We start from the raw sequence: 22,619 nt of genomic DNA on the forward strand, positions 1-22,619 counted from the left end.
GAACGCAAGAAATTCTAACTTCCATGATTTTCACTGATGCATTGCCTTAGTCTTAGTAAAAATAGGCTTGAGATGACAGGTAAAGATTGGGGTTCTTTTTCATGACCTGTATCTTTCAAATGTGAATTTTGAAATACAGTCCCTGACAGTACATTATTCATTGAACAACATATTTTAGTTTTCAGAATGGAAGGAGGACCTGAGATGATAATTGAGGCTGCAGCAAAAGTAGCAGAGGAAGCTGAGGAACCTTTGGTTAGCACACTGGATGTCATGCTATTGGTTATGCTGGCAGGCGTTTCAGTTTATTACTTTTTCATACGAAACGGAAACAAAAAGGATGACAGCCCAGCACTCAAGAGTTTTACAATATCGTAAGTGTTGTACTATGAATAATTTTGCTGTTGGTGTACAAAGCTTTGTGATTCAGTTAAGTGTGTAGATAGTATTGATTAACCCTTTTACCCCCAAAGGACGTACTGGTACGTTTCACAAAACTCATCCCTTTACTCCCATGGACGTACCGGTACGTCCTTGCAAAAAACTGCTATTTAGATTTTTTTTTGCCTATTTTTGATAATATTTTGAGAAACTGGACATTTTCCAAGAGAATGAGACCAACCTGACCTCTCTATGACAAAAATTAAGGCTGTTAGAGCAATTTAGAAAAAATATACTGCAAAATGTGCTTGAAAAAAAAAACCTTGGGGGTTAAGGGTTGGAAATTTCCAAATAGCCAGGGGGTAAAAGGGCTAATTGTGAAGGACAGAATTTTTTTTTATTGCTTACAAATTGTGCAGAGTAATAGTTTTGATGTATGTTTTTGTCTTCATAGTTCAGCATATAGAAACCCATATTTTGGGTAAATTACATTTGTTGGTAGCTTACAGTAGTGAATGCAAAGCTTGTACTTTTTGAGTAGGAATAGCCTTTTTAGTTTGTTTCAATTATCTCTCTTTGTGCTGCATTGTAACCTTATTTCTGTCATAACATTATTTCTTTGAGTTGGGTGTATTCTACTTATTTTCCAGAATTATTAACATTTTTTTTTTTTTAATTTAGTTATTCTTTAATTACCATGTCTAGTATTTGTTGTATTGTTGTTATTCTTATTATTACAGTATGTATAGTCCATTTCTTTTATCAAGGCAGATTTGCACCGACTCGCAGCGGTACCCTTTTAGCTCGGTAAAGTTTCCTGATCGCTGATTGGTTAGAATTATCTCTTTCAACCAATCAGCGATCAGGAAACTTTTCCGAGCTAAAAGGGCCCGCTGCGAGTCGGTGCAAATCTGCATCGCTATAAGAAATTGACTATAGTCTACCAAGATCTGCAATTGTAAGCAATTTTAATTTTAATAACTGGAGATGGGACAATTAGCGGTGAAAGTTAGCATTGGGCAAGTAGGCCTCTCCAATGGCAGCAAATTGCTTACCTATACTGTCTTTGATTTAGCCAGAAAGTGCACGAAATAGAAGTCTCTGGAGAGAACTAATTTCATGTTTATTCTTAGCTAAGAGAATATCTAATGTATTAAGTGTTATTAATGATGGTGATATGTGACTGGTTTTAGTGAATTAGCTGCTATACTAGAAAACTTTTATGATCTATCTGTTTCATTCACTATATTATACACAATTTTAAGTTTATGCTTTTGAAAGTGAATTTATTGGTGTTGAATACATAGTCTGGCTGGTTTAATTATTTTTCATGCCTTTATAGGCTAGAAATAAAAACACTGTGAAAGTTTCGATTACAAAATTGAGATTTTGAACACCTTTTTATATCTGTCATTAGTTCAACCGCTCAGGAGATAGAGATTACCACATTGAGACCTCCCTTGTTTGGACTTGGATATTTACATCAGTTATTGAAAATAATTATATTATACAGTATTTGACTTTAGAATGTCAGATTGCCAATGCTGAATGCAATTTTAATGCTGATTCTGATCTTGAATTTTGTACGATTCGTCTTGACTTAAGTGCGGCTTTTGATTCTTAATCCTAAAACTATAAATATAACTTTTACATTATATGATTTTCTGAATTTCATGCCATTCTGTTATTAATTTGTTTGTTTCTACAGGAATACAAACCCTTATCCTTTACAAAGAGTATGATTTCAGTAAAGCTTGATACTCTGATTTATAGAAATATAACGAGGTGTAGGTACACCAGTCAGACCACTGAGTAGCCCCTTTTGACTTCGGCTGACTAGTAGTTCAGATGTATATTTGGCTTTTTCCCCTTTTTCTTTTTTCTTGCTTATTGTTATGTGCTTGGCAAATGGAGAAACCACATTGGCACCAGTCATCCCTTTAGATGTTACCACTAGAGATACTGGGTCTTTTGACTGGCCAGACAGTACTTCATTGGATCTTTCTCTGGTTACGGATCATTTTCCCTTTGCCTACACATACACCGAATAGTCTGGCGTATTCTTTACATATCCTCTGTCCTCATACACCTGACAACACTGAGATTACCAAACAATTCTTCTTTGCTCAAGGGGTTAATTACTGCACTGTAGTTGTTTAGTGGCTCCTTTCCTCTTGGTAAGAGTAGATTCCAGATCTGATGGCAGCACTAGACAATACCTTTCAACATCAGTAGAGTAACTTCAACATCTATGTTTTCTGGATTTGAAGGGTATTTAATAAGGTAAAGATTACTTTGAATCTTAGAATAACCCTGGTGGCCCCTAAATAGCCACATGCAGAATGGTAATCAATAAGGTACTGATTACCCTGAATCTTGGAATGAGCCTAGGGGCTCCCAAATAGTCATGTGCAGAAAGTTACCCAAACCTGCTGATTCTCTTGACCTAGACTCTGAAGGAACTTACCCAGTGGCCCAATCTACTTGCCAGTTCCACCTGCAGAGGTACCACAGCTGGCTGACATCCTTCACTCTTCACGGGTCAAGACAATCCAGCAACTCCCCCAAGCGTTGGGTTTTTGCAAGGCACTGCGCAAGATATGTCTGGATATCTCCAAAAGTCCTCTTCACAAATCTATCAATCAAAGTGAGCCATCTACGAATAGTCCCTTAAAAACGGTGCTTCTCTGGCTGGAGCCTCACAACATATGAGAATTTCCTTGTTTATATTCGTCAGAAGAAACTCCTCTCAGCCTCGGTGGTGAAAGGTTATAGTTCAGCCTTGATTCAAGTCTCTAGACTAAGGAATTAAACTGTTTCTCACTCTTACCCACCAAGAGAACTCAGACTGCTAGTGTTGGATGTAACTAGTCCAATTTGGTCCCTTAAAAGGACCCTTAAGAACCTTTATGACAAGCTTTAGATAATGACATCACTTTGAACATGGTATTAGCATCATTGAAAAGAAAAGGCTAACTTTATAGAATTTCATATGTTGTAAGTCATCCTGAGGAATGGAGAAAGGTTTCTTATTTTTGTTCCGGAGTTTATTGAGAATTCAAGAACCCAGCCTTCACCATCGTCAGGTTTGAGTCTTTCTCCATCTCGTTCCTTAGGATGTTACTAACAATCTGGTTGATTTGCTTCCTTGTCCTATAAAGGTGCTTGCGCTTCCTGAAGCAAACCCAACCCACCAGGCCAGAAATTCTGAATCTCTTCCATTATCTACTGGAGTATACCCTCAAGTCATTAAATATACTTTCACTTGCTTATGGTTTATGGTAAGCAGATTCTGTAGTATACCTAGCTCCTTACGAGACAAGAAGCATATCATCTAAGGTAGTGGTCGTGATGTTAGTCTTGAGTTAGGGTTAAGTCTCTCTCTCTTTCTCTCTCTCTCTCTCTCTCTCTCTCTCTCTCTCTCTCCCTCCCTCCCTCCCTCCCTCCCTCCCTCCCTCCCTCCCCCAAACCGATCAATTGATCTATACGAGTAATATATAGAAGTTTCTTCCCTCTTTCTTTAAACTATTGGGAGAATGGATAGAATGTAAAACTCATCACAGTACTTTCAATGGACTGTATATTGTCACAACATATCCTTCTGAGGACAGAAACCTATCCTAACCCATGAGAATCGATTCTCAAGGTTTGGGAGGAGGGAGGAGTTGACACTCCCACATTGTTATCATGTCAGAGTGTATCAATATCCCAGGATTTTAAACCAAACACTATGGTTAAATGTCTTCCCCCATTCTCAGGATGAGTCTCCTATTAAAGGATAAAGGTTTCTATTTGTGTAGGAACAACTCGCAAATTTTTAAAGTAATTTATATTGTAACAAATCTGATTCTTTAAAGTTTCGGTACCCGCCCCAACCACCCAACCCCTAGATGAAGGTCAAAGTGGCTATCAAGTGTGCTGGCGATAGAACTTGGCATCCCTGTATATTACCGGCACCTCATTATAAATTTTAAGTCGAGTATTGTTTATGCTGAAATCATACAGCTATTAAAGGACTGAGGTTTGTATAGTTAGGAAAATACAAATTATTGAAAAACTTCGATATTGTCTCTTGCTGAGGTTTACATTTGACTTATTTATGGTATCTTAGCTAGTATACATAGATCAAGAATTGATTTTTCTATTCTAGCTGTCATTTCAGCTCTTCAACATCTCTGGACTTAGACACTTCAGGCTTTTCCACTTTATTCCTTTCATGGCGATAAAACTGTGGTTATGCATCGTAGTGTCAGGCTTTCAATTGGCTCAAAACTGGTTCTTAAACCATATGCATCTTCTGACTTAGAATCCTAAAGCTTTACACTCTTTGTTGGAATTTCCACACATCTATTTTGAGAAGCTCTAAATCTAGTGTCTCAATTTTTTTGGCCTAATACTTCATTTCAAACTTATCTTGTCATATGTAGGTTTTCTGCTGAGCTTTTCTCAATGTCTGGGCCACAGTGATTAGGAATGCTGAGCTCTCCCTATATCTAAGGATTATTACTCTTTATGAATAATTGGCAATGTTTTTCCCTTTTAAATATAACAAAAAACTTGATTGACTACTGATTCTGTTAAAATTGGCTGACAAGGGCTTCTATATAAATTTCTTTTGGTTAGGCTTTTCTTTCTGTTATATAGCATGATGTTGGATTATTATCGGTGTATATTTTGCCCAGGCACGTATTCATTTAGAATTGGTGAAGAATGTAGATTGGAAGCATTTACATAGCGAAATGTCCTTATCTTCATTACTATATTCTCTTAAAAGGTAACCAATCAGTTTATATTTTGATTATAGAAATGGTAAATTACTGAAAAGTAATAGTCCAAATGAGGTAGCAGCAGTAGGGGATTCAGCATTATGAAGCTTCATCTGTGGTGGATAATGTGGGAGGGTGGGCTGTGGCACCCTAACAGTACCTTGTTAGGCTGGAGGAACGTAGAGAGTAGAGGTCCCCTTTTTATTTTAGTTTCATTTGTTGATGTCGGCTACCCCCCAAAATTGGGGGAAGTGCCTTGGTATATGTATGTAATAGTCCAAATATATAGGTATTCCTTTCCTTTGTGGACTCTTGATTTGGATAACTATCTTGTCTACCTAGCAGTTGGAAGCTTGATGGTTAAGGTTTGCAAGTTTTTGTCTGTAGGTCTCGGTAAGGTTCTAATCCTCTGGCTATTGTTTTTCAAGAAAATTGACCTCTGGTGATGAGAGTTGATTTGCTGAGGATTTGAAATTTTAGTTTTTGTGCTTAAGGGATCTATTTTCTTTCTTATCGTCATTAAGAGTGGAGCTTTGACCGTCCATCATATTTCACCATTATCCCACCATTATTCTCAGTGTGTTGCAAGTCACTAGTTTGAATATTGTGAAAGATCATTGATTTAGACATATTTATCATTTACAATACTTTCTGAGTGTTATTTGAATTATCCACCCTCTTTCTTTATCTAGCATACCCAAAGCATACTATGGGGGGTATCTGGTTCAAATAGGAGGGATGCCTCTCAACTAAATTTAGTTAGTTGAAAGCCCATTCAGATCATTGTTTTAGAATGACTTGTAGCAGGAGCCTGCACTTCAAAGAAGTTATTAATTTAAATATTAAGTTAGTACAGATTGAAGTCAATAATAGGTTTTATTTTAGAGAGGATTTTTTATTACTCATAAGACCAGCTCGCAAAACTTTAGTCCAACACATCTATGTATTAAAAGTTTTAGCCTTTTTTTTTTATGTTTACTATACAACATCAATAAGGATTGAGTTTTGGTGCTTCCCACCTTTAAAACTTGATGGTTGAACCTCTTCTTACAATAAAAATTGAAAGTTCACTTCTTGCTTTTTTATCTCTTCACTCGTGATGGGCTTGTAACTTGTCAATAATAATGGTCATGATAATGTGACTTCAACTATATGACTTTGGATAATTTATGGATAATTTCAGCTTCATATCCTATTCAGATTAACTTGAATATTCTTTAAAATATCAATACATGTCTAAGAAAATTATCACCACCTCAACTTTGTTGATTATACACTAGCAGACAATAACATACATGCTCTACGCAAAACAGAAAAGGTAAATGTTAAAGACTATAGTCCATTTCTTTTAGCGATGCATATTTGCACCGACTCGCGGCGGTGCCCTTTTAGCTCGGAAAAGTTTCCTGATCGCTGATAGGTTGGACAAGATAATTCTAACCATACAGCGACCAGGAAAGTTTTCCGAGCTAAAACGGCACCGCTGCGAGTCAGTGCAAATATGCATCGCTAAAAGAAATGGACTATAGGTGGTGTTTGAAGCACTAATAATATCTTTGGTAGTTATTTGACTGTAAAATGTTAGTTATTGTAGGTGTTTGATTACACCATGTAATATTTTTCTTGGTCCTACTGAAGCTACTGTATATATGCTTTTGTCTGATGACATCTCTGTGCATGTTTGATTTTCCACACGCAGCGTAGCAAGAAGTCGCAATCTTGCCAAGTATGGTAGGTATGTATAATTTAGTCAATCATCAGTGAGGTTGAAACCTCTCTACCAGATAGCCTGTGGGTATGCAATGATAGATTTTTGGCTTGATTTTTATGATATAGATTTGCTTCCATTATATATAATGAGAAGACTGTTATGAATTATATGCCACTATTTGCTCTGGACAGTATTACAGTTTAGAGATTGCATGCTGTATGGTTCTGAAGTAAAGTCTTTATTCCTACTTAGAATTGCTCAGAGAAACTGATGCAATTGTGCTACTTTAAAATCCTAAATCATTGTACAGAACAGTATTACTAAAATTGCTTTGTATTTTTGTACAAAATAATTTTCTTCCAATTAAATTATATTGTAAATGCAGTAATTTGCAGTGTATATTGGGTACAAGGTATTTAATGTAGTACTTTTGGTAACCAAAATCCTTCCATTCACATCTTAACTAGCTTTAGAATTCTAAGATGTATGTATGATGTTTTTTGATAGACGTAAAGATTCCTTAGAAGTGAATCATAGAGGAGATATATGTACTTCTAACATTTCATTTCACATCAGTTGTAACATTTGGTGGGAATCTGAGGAAGATGTGGCACATTGGTTTGTTTATGAGACTGTAATAAATAGTACTGTATTCTAAGAATGAACCTTTCATAAATATGGTAAAATTTATGAGTGACCTAACAATTTGGTGACTCTTTAATGGCAACTAGCTAGAAGTGAAGATTAATCTTGTCATGGTAAATGCATGATATATCCTTAACGAAGATAAACTTTTGACACGTCCAATGATAATTTTTGTCACTTGTCTCTTCAGCTTTTAACTGTTCTTTAGTGTGTCAGGCATTGGCAATACTTTTGATTTGAGAAGGTGGTTAGCTTTGCTACATAACCATTACTCATCATGTTGCCCATTTTGTGTTTCAGACTAAATCACAAACAAATCTGTACTTTTTAGAAAAGAAAAATCAGTTGCAGTTAACCCTTTTACCCCCAAAGGACGTACTGGTACGTTTCACAAAACTGATCCTTTTACCCCCATGGACGTACCGGTACGTCCTTGCAAAAGACTGCTATTTAAATTATTTTTGCATATTTTTGATAATTTTTTGAGAAACTTCAGGCATTTTCCAAGAGAATGAGACCAACCTGACCTCTCTATGACAAAAATTAAGGCTGTTAGAGCAATTTAAAAAAAATATACTGCAAAATGTGCTTGAAAAAAATAATAACCCCTGGGGGTTAAGGGTTGGAAATTTCCAAATAGCCTGGGGGTAAAAGGGTTAATAGCTTAGTACAATTGTACTGTATATGGATCCCTAGAGGGTTAACTATATTTGAGTTCCTCCAGTTTAAGGATTTTATTATAGCCAGACAACCAGCTGATCAGAGGTGTTTGGTTCGATTCACAATGATAGAATTGGAAATAGCTGTCAATATTATTTGAATAGTTTTGTATAGTATAGTTCTGTATTGAAAAGGTCTTAAACATTCAATGTTTCTGCCTTCCTTTATTTGGCTTTTGCCCACTAATCAGAAACCAGCTACAGTATTCTTTACAGTACAGTAATGTCAAATATTTAATGGAAGGTAATTGTAGAATTAAGAGCAAATAGTAATATGTTTACATTAAATCAAGACAGGACCAGCTGGGTTAAACCCATTTGTATACCATCAAATGACTTTACAGATAAAAAAAATTGGAGGTAGCAATATTTCGCTACCTCATTGCAAGAGGGTTGTAACTCCAAATTTGCTAGTTTTGAGTTATATGGTGTACAAGATTGCCGAATTGATTCTGCATCTTTTGGTAAAAGAGGCGTAAATCTAGGTGAATTAGCGGCCGAGAGATGGCACTAAGAAGATTGTGAAACATGATCAAATTCATAGGACTTAGTAACTTTCAAATGCGTCTCCTGAAAAATCAGGAATTTGGAGTTACGACCCTCTTGCAATGAGGTAGCGATTTATTTGAAATCAATATTTGTGTCATTGATTATATTCATCATTGCTGACTACATTTGGCCATTCAAATAATACTGACAACTGTTTCCTATTGTTTTATACTCTAGCTGTATACATTTGATCATACTGTATATTTTGCCTAAATATAATAATCAAATCTTCAAAACTAATTAGAATAGACTCTGTTAATCTCACTACTACTGTCCTGTATACTCCCAAGATGTTTTTATTTTTCTAAGATGGATTCTTTGTGATCCCTCTATTCTTATTTAATCTCTTTGCTTTATTTAATTTGTTTTATTCTGCTTATTTTTTAGTTATTACTGTACAGTATTATGGTAATATTTATATTTGATCCTCGGCTTAGGTTTGCGTCTTCTGAGCCAACTGAGGGCTTTCATCTCCTTTTTGGGGGTACTTTAGTTAGTAAGTACTCTTCTCATTCTCTTTCACACTCACCTCACTTAACTAGGGCTTACTTAACAGTTTTGTAAATAGAATATACATGTACTGTATTTGGTGGTGTTTTACATACTAGGAAGAAGCCCATAACATTTTAATTTTCTTGTACAGTATGCAGCAAAACTGGTGATATTTCTTTTTTTTTTTTTTTTGCATTGGACAAGTGTTGTTCTTAAGTTGCCACTTGTATTAGATCTTATTTTTCACTTTGCAAACATGTTTATTTATAAGGCAACGTTGGTCACTTGTGTATAATTTTATCATTGAAAATGGCCGCATACACACCTGTAAGGGAGCGTCAACAAAGCGGCTGAGAGAAAAACCATTAAGGTTATTAAATGAATGTGTGTCGCTACCTAGAAATCCCAAACAGACAAATATAATACTCAACTTGGGAGCAGGGATCTCCAAAATGTCTGACATCTTCAAAAACACAAAATAACACAGAACTATGAAAAACACGTCTAAACCTTCACAGGTGCTTAGAAGGAATGAAGGGAGAAGAATGGGTAGTGGTTTGGGGAGGGGGCATTAGCTGTAGAGAACGGCACTTCGTAGTAACGAGGGATGTTGAGGAAGGAGAAGACCAATTGGTAAGGGACCTCTGGTAGTGGTTTCACACGCCCCAGTTATTATACCGACACCCTATAAGGGTGAGCAAGCTGGGGACATTCCTGGCATTCCATGCAACTATTTTCTCTGGTATATTTAACAGTATTTATACCTTAGAAATGGTGCTATAAGGAGCATTTCACGGAGCGACACAGGTTGAGTTCAGAAATAATAATAATAATCATCATCATCATCATCATCATAATAAGGATGATGATGATAGGATGGCTCTGAAGTCTAGGCCTATACTATTGGTTTTATAACTCTTCGTCTTCTGCGCTGGTGCAGCGGGGGGGGGGTCTCACCTCCTGGAATGACTTCAATTTTTCACCTTCGTTGAATTGTTTAGCCATTTATAAACAGTCGCTTCGTTGAAGTTAAGGTTATACAGTATCTATTTTTTTTCTATAGAGAATCTGGTGAAATAAACTCAACTAGAGTGAGTTATCCGGTAGCTGTTGGGTAGTTCAAACCATATTTAAGAGACGACTTGCTTGTGAGAGTGCCACCGTAAGACTGCCAGTTGATGTCCGGTTAGACCCCACCCAAAACCACATATCCTATTTGTTCGTTACATTAAATACATTGCTATGGTGGCTAAAAAGTCAAATTCATTAAGTATTTAGGATTTTTTAATTTTTGCCATAATTAAAGATTATTGCTAATTTTTCCATTATGATCCAGCTGATATGTTTATAAACATATATTAATTTAAAACCATGCTTAATGAACTGTACCTTTTTTTTGAGCGAAGTTTCAAAATGTTTTGTCCTAGGAACCTTGTCTCATTAGAAATGTGAGGATTGTGAACGTTGCCAATTTGTGACTTTCAAACGAAAGTCCCTGATATCAGGTAGCCTATCACAAGTTTTGCTGTATTCTGTACAACTTAGTTGCTAGAGTAAGTGTTCTTCTTGGCTAATTTTGAATGTTTTTTATTTTGTTGTATTTGGTTTTAATTATTCAACTAATTTTTCTTTTAAACCTCCATATATATTTGCTTAATACATGGTATTCATTACAGCAGAGAATATTTATGTTGTTGACATTTTATTAACCCTTCTACCCCCAAAGGACGTACTGGTACGTTTCATAAAAGCCATCCCTTTACCCCCATGGACGTACTGGAACGTCCTTGCAAATAATGCTATATTTTGATAATTTTTTGAAAAAATTCAGGCATTTTCCAAGAGAATGAGACCAACCTGACCTCTCTATGACAAAAATTAAGGCTGTTAGAGCAATTTAAAAAGAATATACTGCAAAATGTGCTGGGAAAAAAATAATCCCCTGGGGGTTAAGGGTTGGAAATTTCCAAAGAGCCTGGGGGTTAAAGGGTTAAGAACCAAAGACTGACGGAGTCCTGTCATTGTTTCATTATTTATAAGACTTGAGGAGAGTTAGATGTACATCCTGTCACCCAAAATTAATAACAAAAATTGTGTATAAAAGTACTAATGCTAAGTGTAAGCATGGGAAAAAAAGTCTACAGAATTTCGAACTTTGTATGTTAACAATTTGTTAATTACTAAAACTAACAAAGGATAATTAGTGAAAATCAAAGTGAGAGTTATGATACTTTTGGTCTTTTGTGGTGATTTTTTTTTTATCAGATACTAAAAGTAAATGATAATTTCATGTTCGTTTTTGAAAAATCCTTATCAGTGTCTCCTCATGAATACATTCAATATCCACATGTTTTCAATAAGAGCAGGAGGGAGGAGGGTACCCTAGTCTAGTGTAATCAAGTGAAAATTAGACTTAAAAATTATGCGGAATATATGCTGATATCGGATAAGAATTGAATGTTCCATGAAATGTGAAATTGCATGTTTGATCATTCTGTTCAGTATATGGTAATAGTGTGCACAAAATATTTTAGTCCTTAAAGTCAGAATCCTCACATATATGCACAACTCATGACAGAATCCTCACGTATATGCACAACTCATGACAGAATCCTCACGTATATGCACAACTCCATGACAGAATCCTCACGTATATGCACAACTCAAGACAGAATCCTCACGTATATGCACAACTCATGACAGAATCCTCACGTATATGCACAACTCAAGACAGAATCCTCACGTATATGCACAACTCATGACAGAATCCTCACGTATATGCACAACTCAAGACAGAATCCTCACGTATATGCACTACTCCATGACAGAATCCTCACGTATATGCACAACTCCATGACAGAATCCTCACGTATATGCACAACTCATGACAGAATCCTCACGTATATGCACAACTCCATGACAGAATCCTCACGTGTATGCACAACTCATGACAGAATCCTCACGTGTATGCACAACTCATGACAGAATCCTCACGTGTATGCACAGCTCATGACAGAATCCTCACGTATATGCACAACTCATGACAGAATCCTCACGTGTATGCACAGCTCATGACAGAATCCTCACGTATATGCACAACTCAAGACAGAATCCTCACGTGTATGCACAGCTCATGACAGAATCCTCACGTATATGCACAACTCAAGACAGAATCCTCACGTGTATGCACAGCTCATGACAGAATCCTCACGTGTATGCACAGCTCAAGACAGAATCCTCACGTGTATGCACAGCTCATGACAGAATCCTCACGTATATGCACAGCTCATGACAGAATCCTCACGTGTATGCACAGCTCATGACAGAATCCTCACGTATATGCACAGCTCATGACAGAATCCTCACGTGTATGCACAGCTCATGACAGAATCCTCACGTATATGCACAGCTCATGACAGAATCCTCACGTGTATGCACAGCTCATGACAGAATCCTCACGTATATGCACAACTCATGACAGAATCCTCACGTATATGCACAACTCAAGACAGAATCCTCACGTATATGCACAACTCAAGACAGAATCCTCACGTATATGCACAACTCCATGACAGAATCCTCACGTATATGCACAACTCGTGACACCCTATATGGAACTGAAACTTGATAATTGCAGTGATGTTGACCAAAAACTCAAAAAAAGAAAGTAGACAATGTAATCTTTGCCTCCTTAAAGAGGCTTCTGACTTGCAGAAATCTAACTTAGCAAGGTCTTATTGTAAATTTTCAAGTTGTTTCTGTTATAGGATAGTATCGCAGGCATTTGGGTTCTTATTCCCTTGGCCTTATAATAGCATAGACACACATTTTACTCGAGCCAGGTGGAGGTAAGTGCCAGTCACTTAATTCAACTGATATTTTGCATGTATACCTTACTGTTTAAAAGGGAGACAGTTAGCCAATGGGAACCTCATGATCCATGTGCATGTGCTAAGCTACTGATTGCTGTCAATCTTCTACAACAGATTGTTCTATCAAAGATTTGGTCTGAAACATGAATTGGACTGAAATTTGAATACAGTGGTGATTTGGTATGAAATAGTTTTATAAAATTTTAAATCCAGTTTTGTTTTTGATGGTACAGTATGTCAAACTTAGGTAAAGATCACTGCTTGGTTTGTTTGATAATTTTCAGATCGTATAAATTCTTACTTAAACTTGGCTTCTATAATCCTTTCTTAAACTAGGCTTTTATAAGTTTATCAACTTCCTAAATATACAGTACTTTGAGATATTAAACTCCCAGCATGTACCTGTAACAACAGTAATTTTATTGTGTAATAACCATAAATACTTTAATACTATTTAGTTAACAGAGCTGCTGACAAAATGTTTGTTCCAGAAGTGTAAAATTTTTTGTAACTTGACTAACAATATTGATTCTGACTTTGTCCCATACTTAGAATGCTATAAACTTCAAATAACTGGAAAATCTTGATAACCAATGATAGCCAGGTTGCTTATTGAGAGAAGAAAAATCCATTGTTTTTCCATTCAAGCTCTAATCTTTTTTCTTTATGGTAGACTATCCACTTTTGATAAGGAAAGTCTATTTACTGGGACATATTGATATGTATTCAGTCCCTGTAATAAAATAAAAGTTGCAAGATAAAGAAATGCCTGAATTTACAGGCAATGGTGCTAGCCTTTTGCCGTGAAGTTTTAATGAAACTCGTCGTTTAATGATCAGTAAAAGTTTAGGGCAATACAGGTTGTGCTTTGAAATACTATATCCATTTCTAAAATGAAAGCAGCCTGATACATTTCAGTGTTAGGCCACTTGGATCAAGAAGTAAAGAGATTTCATCTCTTATTGATGATGAAAAGGTGCCCTTAATTTTGTTTCCTTTTAGTATAATTGATTGTAGTTTATTGTATAAAACAATATATTCATTGCTTTACAAAAACTATGTAACATTTCTCTCTTTTTCGAGTTCAAAAATACTTTGCAGTCTATAAAACTAGATTTAGACTAATGGTTAAAAGTATAGCTCAGACCCTATGTGGAATTTTGTAAATAGCACCTAGTATTGTACCAATAATTTGTCAATTGTTTCTACATGTATACAAAGCCTTGTCTTTTAATAGGAGTATGTTTTCAGTGTAGCCGGAACTCTGCTTTTAAAATTATAATGGGGTATTGGTGCGGAAACCTGCCCCTAACTAGCCAACTGTGTAGCTCCTGTTTTCAGCCGCCAGATAGAGCAGACCTGCTACTGTCACCTTCATTTAGCTGTTTTAATCTTTTGCATTTTGTTAGATCATTTATTGGCAGATATGTGTTCTCCGAAATTAAGGAAGAGAGGATTTGCTGTTGTTTCTCGATAACTATAGTTGTACGACCGTTGTCTGTGCAACCTTACAATATCTAAAATCTTGTTCCTGTTGAACAACAGTCCTATTTGTTGTTTATTCCCTTATAAGTGTGGCCATGGGATGACAGCACATAACGCATTCCTGATCATCGTACATCGACAGAGGGAGAAGGATTTACTGCTTTTGGGTGAGAAGAGCTAGGGCACTGCCCTTCTTCTTTACTTCAGTGTCTTCCTAACCCAAAAGGCCTTTACACCATGTGCCTACGCTCTTAAATTCGCCTGTCATAAACTGAAGTGATGAGTGATTCCCCAGCCTCTGAAGGCACAAGAGCTAGGACCACCTGGTCCTCTGAGGATCAAATGTTTAAGTTGTTGTCCTTTTCTCTTCACGTTCCCTCAGAATCAGTTTTCGGTCCAATATGAGAATACAGTACTGTACAGTGGTACTTCAGTATACAAGTTTGATCCATTCCAAAATACTCCTGAATAAAAATTTTTTTCCATGAGAAATAAAGGGAATTCACTCGATGAGTTTCACACGTTCATAAATACATATATACACTAATTTTTAAAGGTTGTTATCTTGAAAAAAAATTATAAACCCTAACATCAGAAATGTATACAAATTAGTAATTCACAATAAAAGATAGAAATAACGAGAGGAGGAGGAAGTAGTAGTTACTGCCTGGATGGAGAATCTCCATCGATGAGAACCTAGGGTAAAATATTGTGGGTTCTCTTTCTTGAACAACATTCGGTATCACTAACTGAACCTCTTATTTTGCATTTTTTTTCACTACAGCGCAGTACAGTATAGTATTACTATCTATGGATGACTGGTTTTTACTATTTCTGTAACATGTCATGAAAAAGGGGTAAAAATCATATGAAAATGCTGTGAACATTGTGTATGGTGTCCACCGCTTGACTGATTTCATACTTATTTCGTCAGTACTTGTCCACTAAAAGTGCACATACGGAGGGAAATTTTTGCTTGAAGACTGATAGAATGCTTGTATACCAAATTTTAATTTTTCTCCTCATATACTCCTTTGCTATAAGTAAATCAAGGTATTATTGTACCCTAGAAGGATTTGCCTGAGCTGAGCCATTGGGTGGGACACCAGCCACTCTGAAAAGGAATCACCTGTTAAGACCAATTGTTCAGAGTCTTAGTTTTTTCTGTCCTCTCCCTATTACATGTTAAAGGGCCAGTGCTGTATCACCCTCCAACCCAACACAGTGAGGTGGTTTAGTACAGTTGCTTACGCTTTTGCTTCTCAGGTGATGGGAGGTAGATAGAAGTCAACACTCTTGCATCTCCCCAGGTCAAAGTGTTTGGAGATCCCTGGATTGTGAACCAGCTAGTTTGGTTATAGGGACTTCCTCCCTCTGTAGGATAATTCTTCTATGAAAGAATAAGGTTTTTATACTTGTAGGGACAAATCACAAATTTTTAAAGTAATTTTCACTTTTCCTAACTAGAAACCCGAGTCTTTTAAGATAAAGATTTACTTCCTGCCTCAATTACCCCACAAGTCCTAGGTGAAGGTCAAAGTGGTTACTCATTGTGCTGGCAATGGAGCAGGGTTCCTCTCCCCCAACAGCCAGTAGATACCAACACCTTGTTATAATTTTAACAGCCGAGTTCCAGTTACACTGAAAATATTCTATTAAAGTATTTAGATTTGTCTAGTTAGGAAAAATATAAAGCATCCAGCTTGCCTAAACTTGAAATAGTTTTGTTTAACTGTCCTAGGCTAATTAATAAATTGCCTGAATGGAGGGGCTAAGCTAATTAATATACATTACTTTCATTTTAACCTAAGCTAGAATTTGTACATGATTTATGATAACAGAGCATATTAAAAAAAATTCCATCAAGGCCTTATAATATTTACTTTTATTACTTTATAACTACACTACTCATATGCATCATTATTTAATAGGCGAGTTATTTTGATATGGATTCCTCTATGTTAAAAAGATATTTAATGGATCTAGTGATACTGTATGTTCAACTGTTATGTAATCATATGGAATATTTTTTTACTCTTATTTAATTCACCTAATGTCCAGTCACTTGTGAAATTTAGATAATAGGTACTTTACAGTATTCTGGTTGGTACTTTAGTGGGATGTTTTTTCTGCTTGTAAAAAGTAGAAAAACTTGTCTGGTTGAATACAAGTCTTGCTAGTTACTTTTCTATTTTTTAAAGACATTTTTATTTCCTTCAGGAACAAGATGTTTCATTGTAATTGCAGTCAGATTGTTTAAATAATCCTACACTTATACAAACTATTGTCTTTTAGTAGGAGTATGACTTCAGCGAAACTGGAATGAGTGTTACAGTTTTAACAAGGTAGTTCTAGTTGCCTGAGAGTGCCGTAGAGAGTGCTGGATAAGCTCCGGCCACCCATCAGTTATCTAGATACTTGCTCTTGCAACTTCTGCATTAATCCATTTTCTTTGTAATGAATGGAGAAGTATGCTGATAGGCAACTGTCCTCTAGTAAACCTTAGAGAAAATATTGCATGTTATGTGACAGTATTTTAGTAAACCTGGGAGAAAATATGGCAGTGTAGTGTCAAAACCTGCTTTGATCCTCTCGTGCTTTTTGCCGAAGGCATAACTGTTCTCAGTCATTCCCTTGTGGCTTGTAATACCCGTGGCTTCCTTTGCAATGAATGGCTTTCTCCAAGAAGAGGAAGTCATGTAGGAGAGATATTTTGGTATCAGAGGTGGAGATGCCAGAGCTGATGCTGAAGAAGCTCTGTATCGTCTTTCCTTCTGGCATTCCTCAAAGTCTAGGTCCTTTGGAAGAATTATTTGGGGGATGATAGCTTTTCCTGAATATACAAACCTAAATCTAATTAAGAATATGAAAACTTGTCTCATTAGTTACACTCCTCATCTCAATAAAACCTGTGTCTTATTAGATGCAACCACTCTGGAAATTCAATACTCTTGATGACTCTCAGGTGGCCATGGCTTACCCACTGCGCACCCGTAGTTATAACCATCTCGTTAAAACTTTAATGACCGTTCCACATTTGCTGAAGTCATCTTGCTACTATAAGGGTGCATGTTTGTACATACATACATATACCATGGCACTTCCCCCAATTTTGGGGGGGTAGCCGACATCAACAAAGAAACAAAAATAAAAAGGGGACCTCTACTCTCTACGTTCCTCCCAGCCTAACAAGGGACTCAACCGAGTTCAGCTGGTACTGCTAGGGTGTCACAGCCCACCCTCCCACATTATCCACCACAGATGAAGCTTCATAATGCTGAATCCCCTACTGCTGCTACCTCCGCGGTCATCTAAGGCATCGGAGGCAGCAGCAGCGCATGTTTGTATGGTTAAGAAAAATAAGAATTTTTTTAAAGATATGTGATTTTGCATGAATCTAGTCTTGTATGACCAACACATTATGGTAATGTTTACCTAAGATAAGAATATTGAATGTAATGGATCATTCCATTTGGAAACTATAACTAAATGCATGAAAGCTTGGCTTATAAAAGTTTTGCTCTAACATCATGGTGCAACAGTAAGAAAAGTGAATGTCTACTCTAAAAGTTTTTTTATGCCAATACAAACGTTTGCATTACAAAATTAACAAAAAAAATAAAAAAACATGTTGTCATATGCTGTTTTTGTATTTAGTTATGAATAAATCACATTTTACATAAAATAGATAATGAACAAAATGAAATAAAAATTAAGGTGTTTTGGGCAGTCTGAACTCTATTGGCCTTCTGTATTTTAATTAATTCTCAAGAAATATTTTGAGCTTTCTTCATTTTGAAGGTTTCACTAAATGAATTGAGTAATTATCATTTATGGCAGTGAAAGTTGACCACTTTTCAACCCTGTTTAGCTTGGCCATTGCTATCCAAGTCTTCACCTGAACTCTAGTCTAGTGACAATGGCATCAGCTAAAGTCTTAACATGATTGCTATTTTTAATAGGATCGTTGATGATGATTATTTTTTTCGTGAGTCGAGTCGTAGTGATAGAAATCCAGCCTAAAAGTTTTAAGGTCTCCCATTAGGTAAAGCATCCCAGTACAGAAATATAAATTGAAAAGTAATAAATAAACCATTAAAGAGAAATAATAATTGCAAGTTTGCGAAACCTAGTCATTCTTAGAGCATATGGTGATACAGTTGATTGAACAATGAAAATGTACAGGCGAGATTAAGTGGATCAGATATTTGAAATGCTATGCCCGAAGGATAAAATTTATACTCTTTGGGACCAAGAGTTATTGTGGGCCAAGGATTACCTTTGGGAGCCAACGCTTTACTTCCTTGTCTTTTCATTCATGTCATTTGTGATGTAATTTTTAGGATTTCAAGAATCTTTTTATACTTTTCTTGGTAAGTAGACATTTAAGTTTCCACAGACTGGTCACTATCTACTATAGTTTCCAAGTTCTCTCCTGAAACTTATTCATTCTTGCAATAGCCTGTGATACTGAGCACCCCAGTCATCCACCTGAATTAGGATCCAAGTTGATTATGATTGATAGGAATGTCTTGAAACAAACTTGAATGTTTTTGTAAAGAATAAATTGATACAAACTCATCATTTATGATTTGAGTTTTAAGTTCTTAGCACCTCAGTCTCGCTGTCTTGCTTCCTAACTTAATGATCAATGGAGAGGGATGCAAGTTTTTATTTCATGTGGAATGAGAGGAAATTCTTTTTCCGTGTGGTAAAGAAATAAGGTAATTGAAATTGAGAATGTGAGCTAATTGTGATGCACAAGTATTTATTGAATAATAATTTTCTGTTTTTAAAATTCATTTATAGTCGGTGTATAATACAGTATTGTTGTTAGAAATCACGATTAAATTTTAAATTCTGTCTTTCTCTATTCCACCCTTTTACTTGACGGTTCATTTCCATTTCTTACTAAGTGCAAAATATTGATGTGAAACTAATAAGGATCAGGTATGTAAAAATATTCTGGAATAAAGTACGGCATTGAAAGTTGTTCACAATGTATTTAATTGAATGCTTTTAGTAAGACGGATAGCAAAAGGAATCACAATACAGTACTCTACTGGATGCCCAGTGCCAGGGGTACGTTATTTTTCTAGAATGTTTTAAAGATTTTTGTGTTTAAACTTTTTTGTTTTACATTTATTCTGCCTTATTAACCTGCATTATGGAATCACTTCCAGACCTACACAGCTACCGTCAAGATCGAATGATAGCAGCTTTGTATCTAAAATGAAGGCGTCGGGGAGAAATGTTGTCGTGTTTTATGGATCGCAGACAGGTACTGCTGAAGAGTTTGCTGGAAGACTTGCTAAAGAGGCAACTCGATGGGGTATGAAGGTAAGGATCTGTGGGAAATTTATTAGGATAAGTTTATTGCCAAAATGGCCATTTGTGATGGTATTCCTCGTATGACATCACCAAATGGTAATTACAGTAAATTGTATCTAACTGTTAAATGAAAGTGCTCATTGTAAAATTGTCTAAATATCTTTATCTCTTAGAACTATCCCAGTTTTAAGAAACCTGCCAAAACAAACTATGGTACTTAACATTGGTAAAGGTGAAGTAGCAGCGTCAGTCATGTTGAATTAACGACAATCACTTGCGAAAACACCGAACAAAACAATTTACGACTTAGCAGGCAAGTCCAAAACAGAAGGATGACCTGGAGGGAGCGCGTAGTAGGTGTCGGTGGGGTAGTCCAACTGTGTTCTCTAGGGCCTGTCATGGCCCTCCCCTTTGATGAAGGGATTATCTAAATGGAAGACAGCTTGTGAATAGTGGTTTTCACACGCCCTTGTTGTATACACGACACCCACAAGGTGTTCGCGCGAGGGTAGTAACCTCTGCATTCCATGCTTTTATCTTTCTCTAGTATATTTGGAAGATTTATATTAGAAAAGTGTAAAGAAGGACTTCTTTCACCGGGTGTCACAGGTCTCTTCCCAGAAATAGATTTTTCCTTCGTCAAAATCCCTTTTTTGTCTAACTAAGAAGTACTAATTATCAGCCAGAAAAATGCATAAAAATAAGGCCTTCTAGTCTGCAAGCCCCTGCTGGGCCTTCCATTCAAGTCTATCTCTTTGTGAAAGGGAGTTGGTGGGTGTGGATTCCTTTTTGGAGGTAGAGGACAGAAATTCCCTAGGTATCACCTGGTTACCCAGCTACGGTTGTAACCTTTGGATTCATTACAGTGTTTTGGTTGAAAAAGTGAGGAGATTCTCTCAAATGAAGTGTTGTGTAGATATGTTGAATACCTTTCCTCACTTGTGCTAGCTAGTACTTTACATAACAATGCCACTCTTAAAAGATGTGATTCCTCAACCCAAAGCTAAAGAGGTGTTGCTTATGCTGCTCAAGACAGTTGTAAAGTGGGATCACAAAATTTAGGTTTTTACTCTTACCAAAACTTATTTTATGTCATTCAAAAATTTATGTCTCAATGGAGATGTTATTAGGAAAGATCTGCAACAGCTGGGATTACTTGTTGATATATTTATCTGTTTATAGCTTAACCTTTGTTTATCCAATACTGAATCACTTTTACCATACTATTCTGTGAGTGTGTTGTCTTCCTCAAGTTTAAATACTTCTGAGGTGCTGTGTACTGGTGATCACACATGGGTTCACTGATGCTTTTCTCTTATGTAATTAGCCATTTAGACCAATAATCTTAACAGTGTTTTGTGAAATAAACTACAGTATTTGTCTCTGCAAGAATACAAACCTTTGTTCTTAGATAGGAGTATGTTTTTAGCTTGGCTGGAACTTGGCTGTTAGAATTCATAATGAGGTGTCGGTACTTGTGGACTGCAGGGAAGCCCCACACCCCCAGCTGGGCACTGAGCAGCCAATTTGTTCTCAATTGTCGAAGAGAACAGATGTATTGCAGGCATCAACAATTGTCTCTTGATTTTTGTATTTTCTTCTAGGGAGATGGATAAAAGACAGAAAGGCAGAAAGGATCATGTAATTTAGTTACTTCCTCGAGCTTCTTTTGAGCTACAGTAGTACAGTGCATGTTGATCATTATGGGGTCAACACAACGTTCCAGACCTGCTTGTTGATTTTGCCTGATCTACCAAAACTTGCCCCTTTCTGGTAGGAACGCAAGTTACAGGAGGGCTGCCAAGAATATATACTCTTTTGAATAGAATAATCGACAGGAAATTGAAGACCAGTCATCAGTCTTCCTTTTTGGGTCCTCAGACACCATTCAAGCTGGCCAAGGCTAGTCACATATGGTCCATCATAAGAATGATGATCACTTCTTCCATGTAGACCTGAAGGATACTTACCCTTGCATCCATTCTTTTTTGTTGTACAGATTTTCTCTGCTTCATCTTTGGTCAAAGTAGCTACTAATTTAAAGTCTGGTGCTTCAGACTGGCTACATTTCCCCAAGTGTTCACACTAATCTTTTGATAAAATTCAATTGGTACTCTTGTATCGACAGGTCTCAGTAATTGCCCCTTTCTACCCTTCTCACAACGGGAGCACTTGAGCATTGAGATAGGCTCCCTTCCTCTTGTCTCTATCAGTGTATTAAGATATATTGAAGAAAGTTCATGATTTTCAGACAGAGGGTGGAATATCTGGGAATATCTAAGTATACTCTTAACAGCTATGGTTGCCCCTGTCAAATAATCATAGCAACAAGGTAAACACATCTGTTCCACACCGACAAAGACAACACCTCTAGAGACTTCCTATGTTGTTGAGAAGGCTAACTTCACTGAAGACTTCCAATGTGGATGAGAAGGCTAATTCCATGCAGCCTGTGTCGACGAGATGGCTAATTCCATGCAGCCTGTGTTGACGAGAAGGCTAATTCCATGCAGATTCCTTGCAGCCTGTGTTGACGAGAAGGCTAGTTTTACATGGCAGCCTCCCTAGCAATTGCGCTTATATTTTATGAAGTTTTAATGTTTTACAACCAGCACTGCCCCCTACCTTAGGGTTAGGTGAAAATATGAATATGGGGCAATCTACCCTA

At 36.5% G+C, this 22,619-nt stretch overlaps 1 protein-coding gene across 2 annotated transcripts in view; it reads left to right on the forward strand.

Annotated features, from left to right (window-relative positions):
• Cpr (Cytochrome P450 reductase) overlaps positions 1-22,619 on the forward strand; it is a 52,720-nt gene that overhangs the window by 14,741 nt on the left and 15,360 nt on the right. The window contains exons 2-3 of one of the 2 annotated variants that reach the window (XM_068355500.1): positions 186-374; positions 19,804-19,960. In XM_068355500.1, coding sequence (XP_068211601.1) covers positions 187-374; positions 19,804-19,960 — 345 coding nt within the window. In that variant the 5' untranslated portion in view covers position 186. Of the gene's footprint in view, positions 1-178; positions 375-19,803; positions 19,961-22,619 lie in introns of both variants that reach the window. The other variant, XM_068355499.1, reaches the window with a different exon arrangement.

Source organism: Palaemon carinicauda, chromosome 31, assembly GCF_036898095.1.
Source record: "Palaemon carinicauda isolate YSFRI2023 chromosome 31, ASM3689809v2, whole genome shotgun sequence".
Classification (NCBI taxonomy): Eukaryota; Metazoa; Arthropoda; class Malacostraca; order Decapoda; family Palaemonidae; genus Palaemon; species Palaemon carinicauda.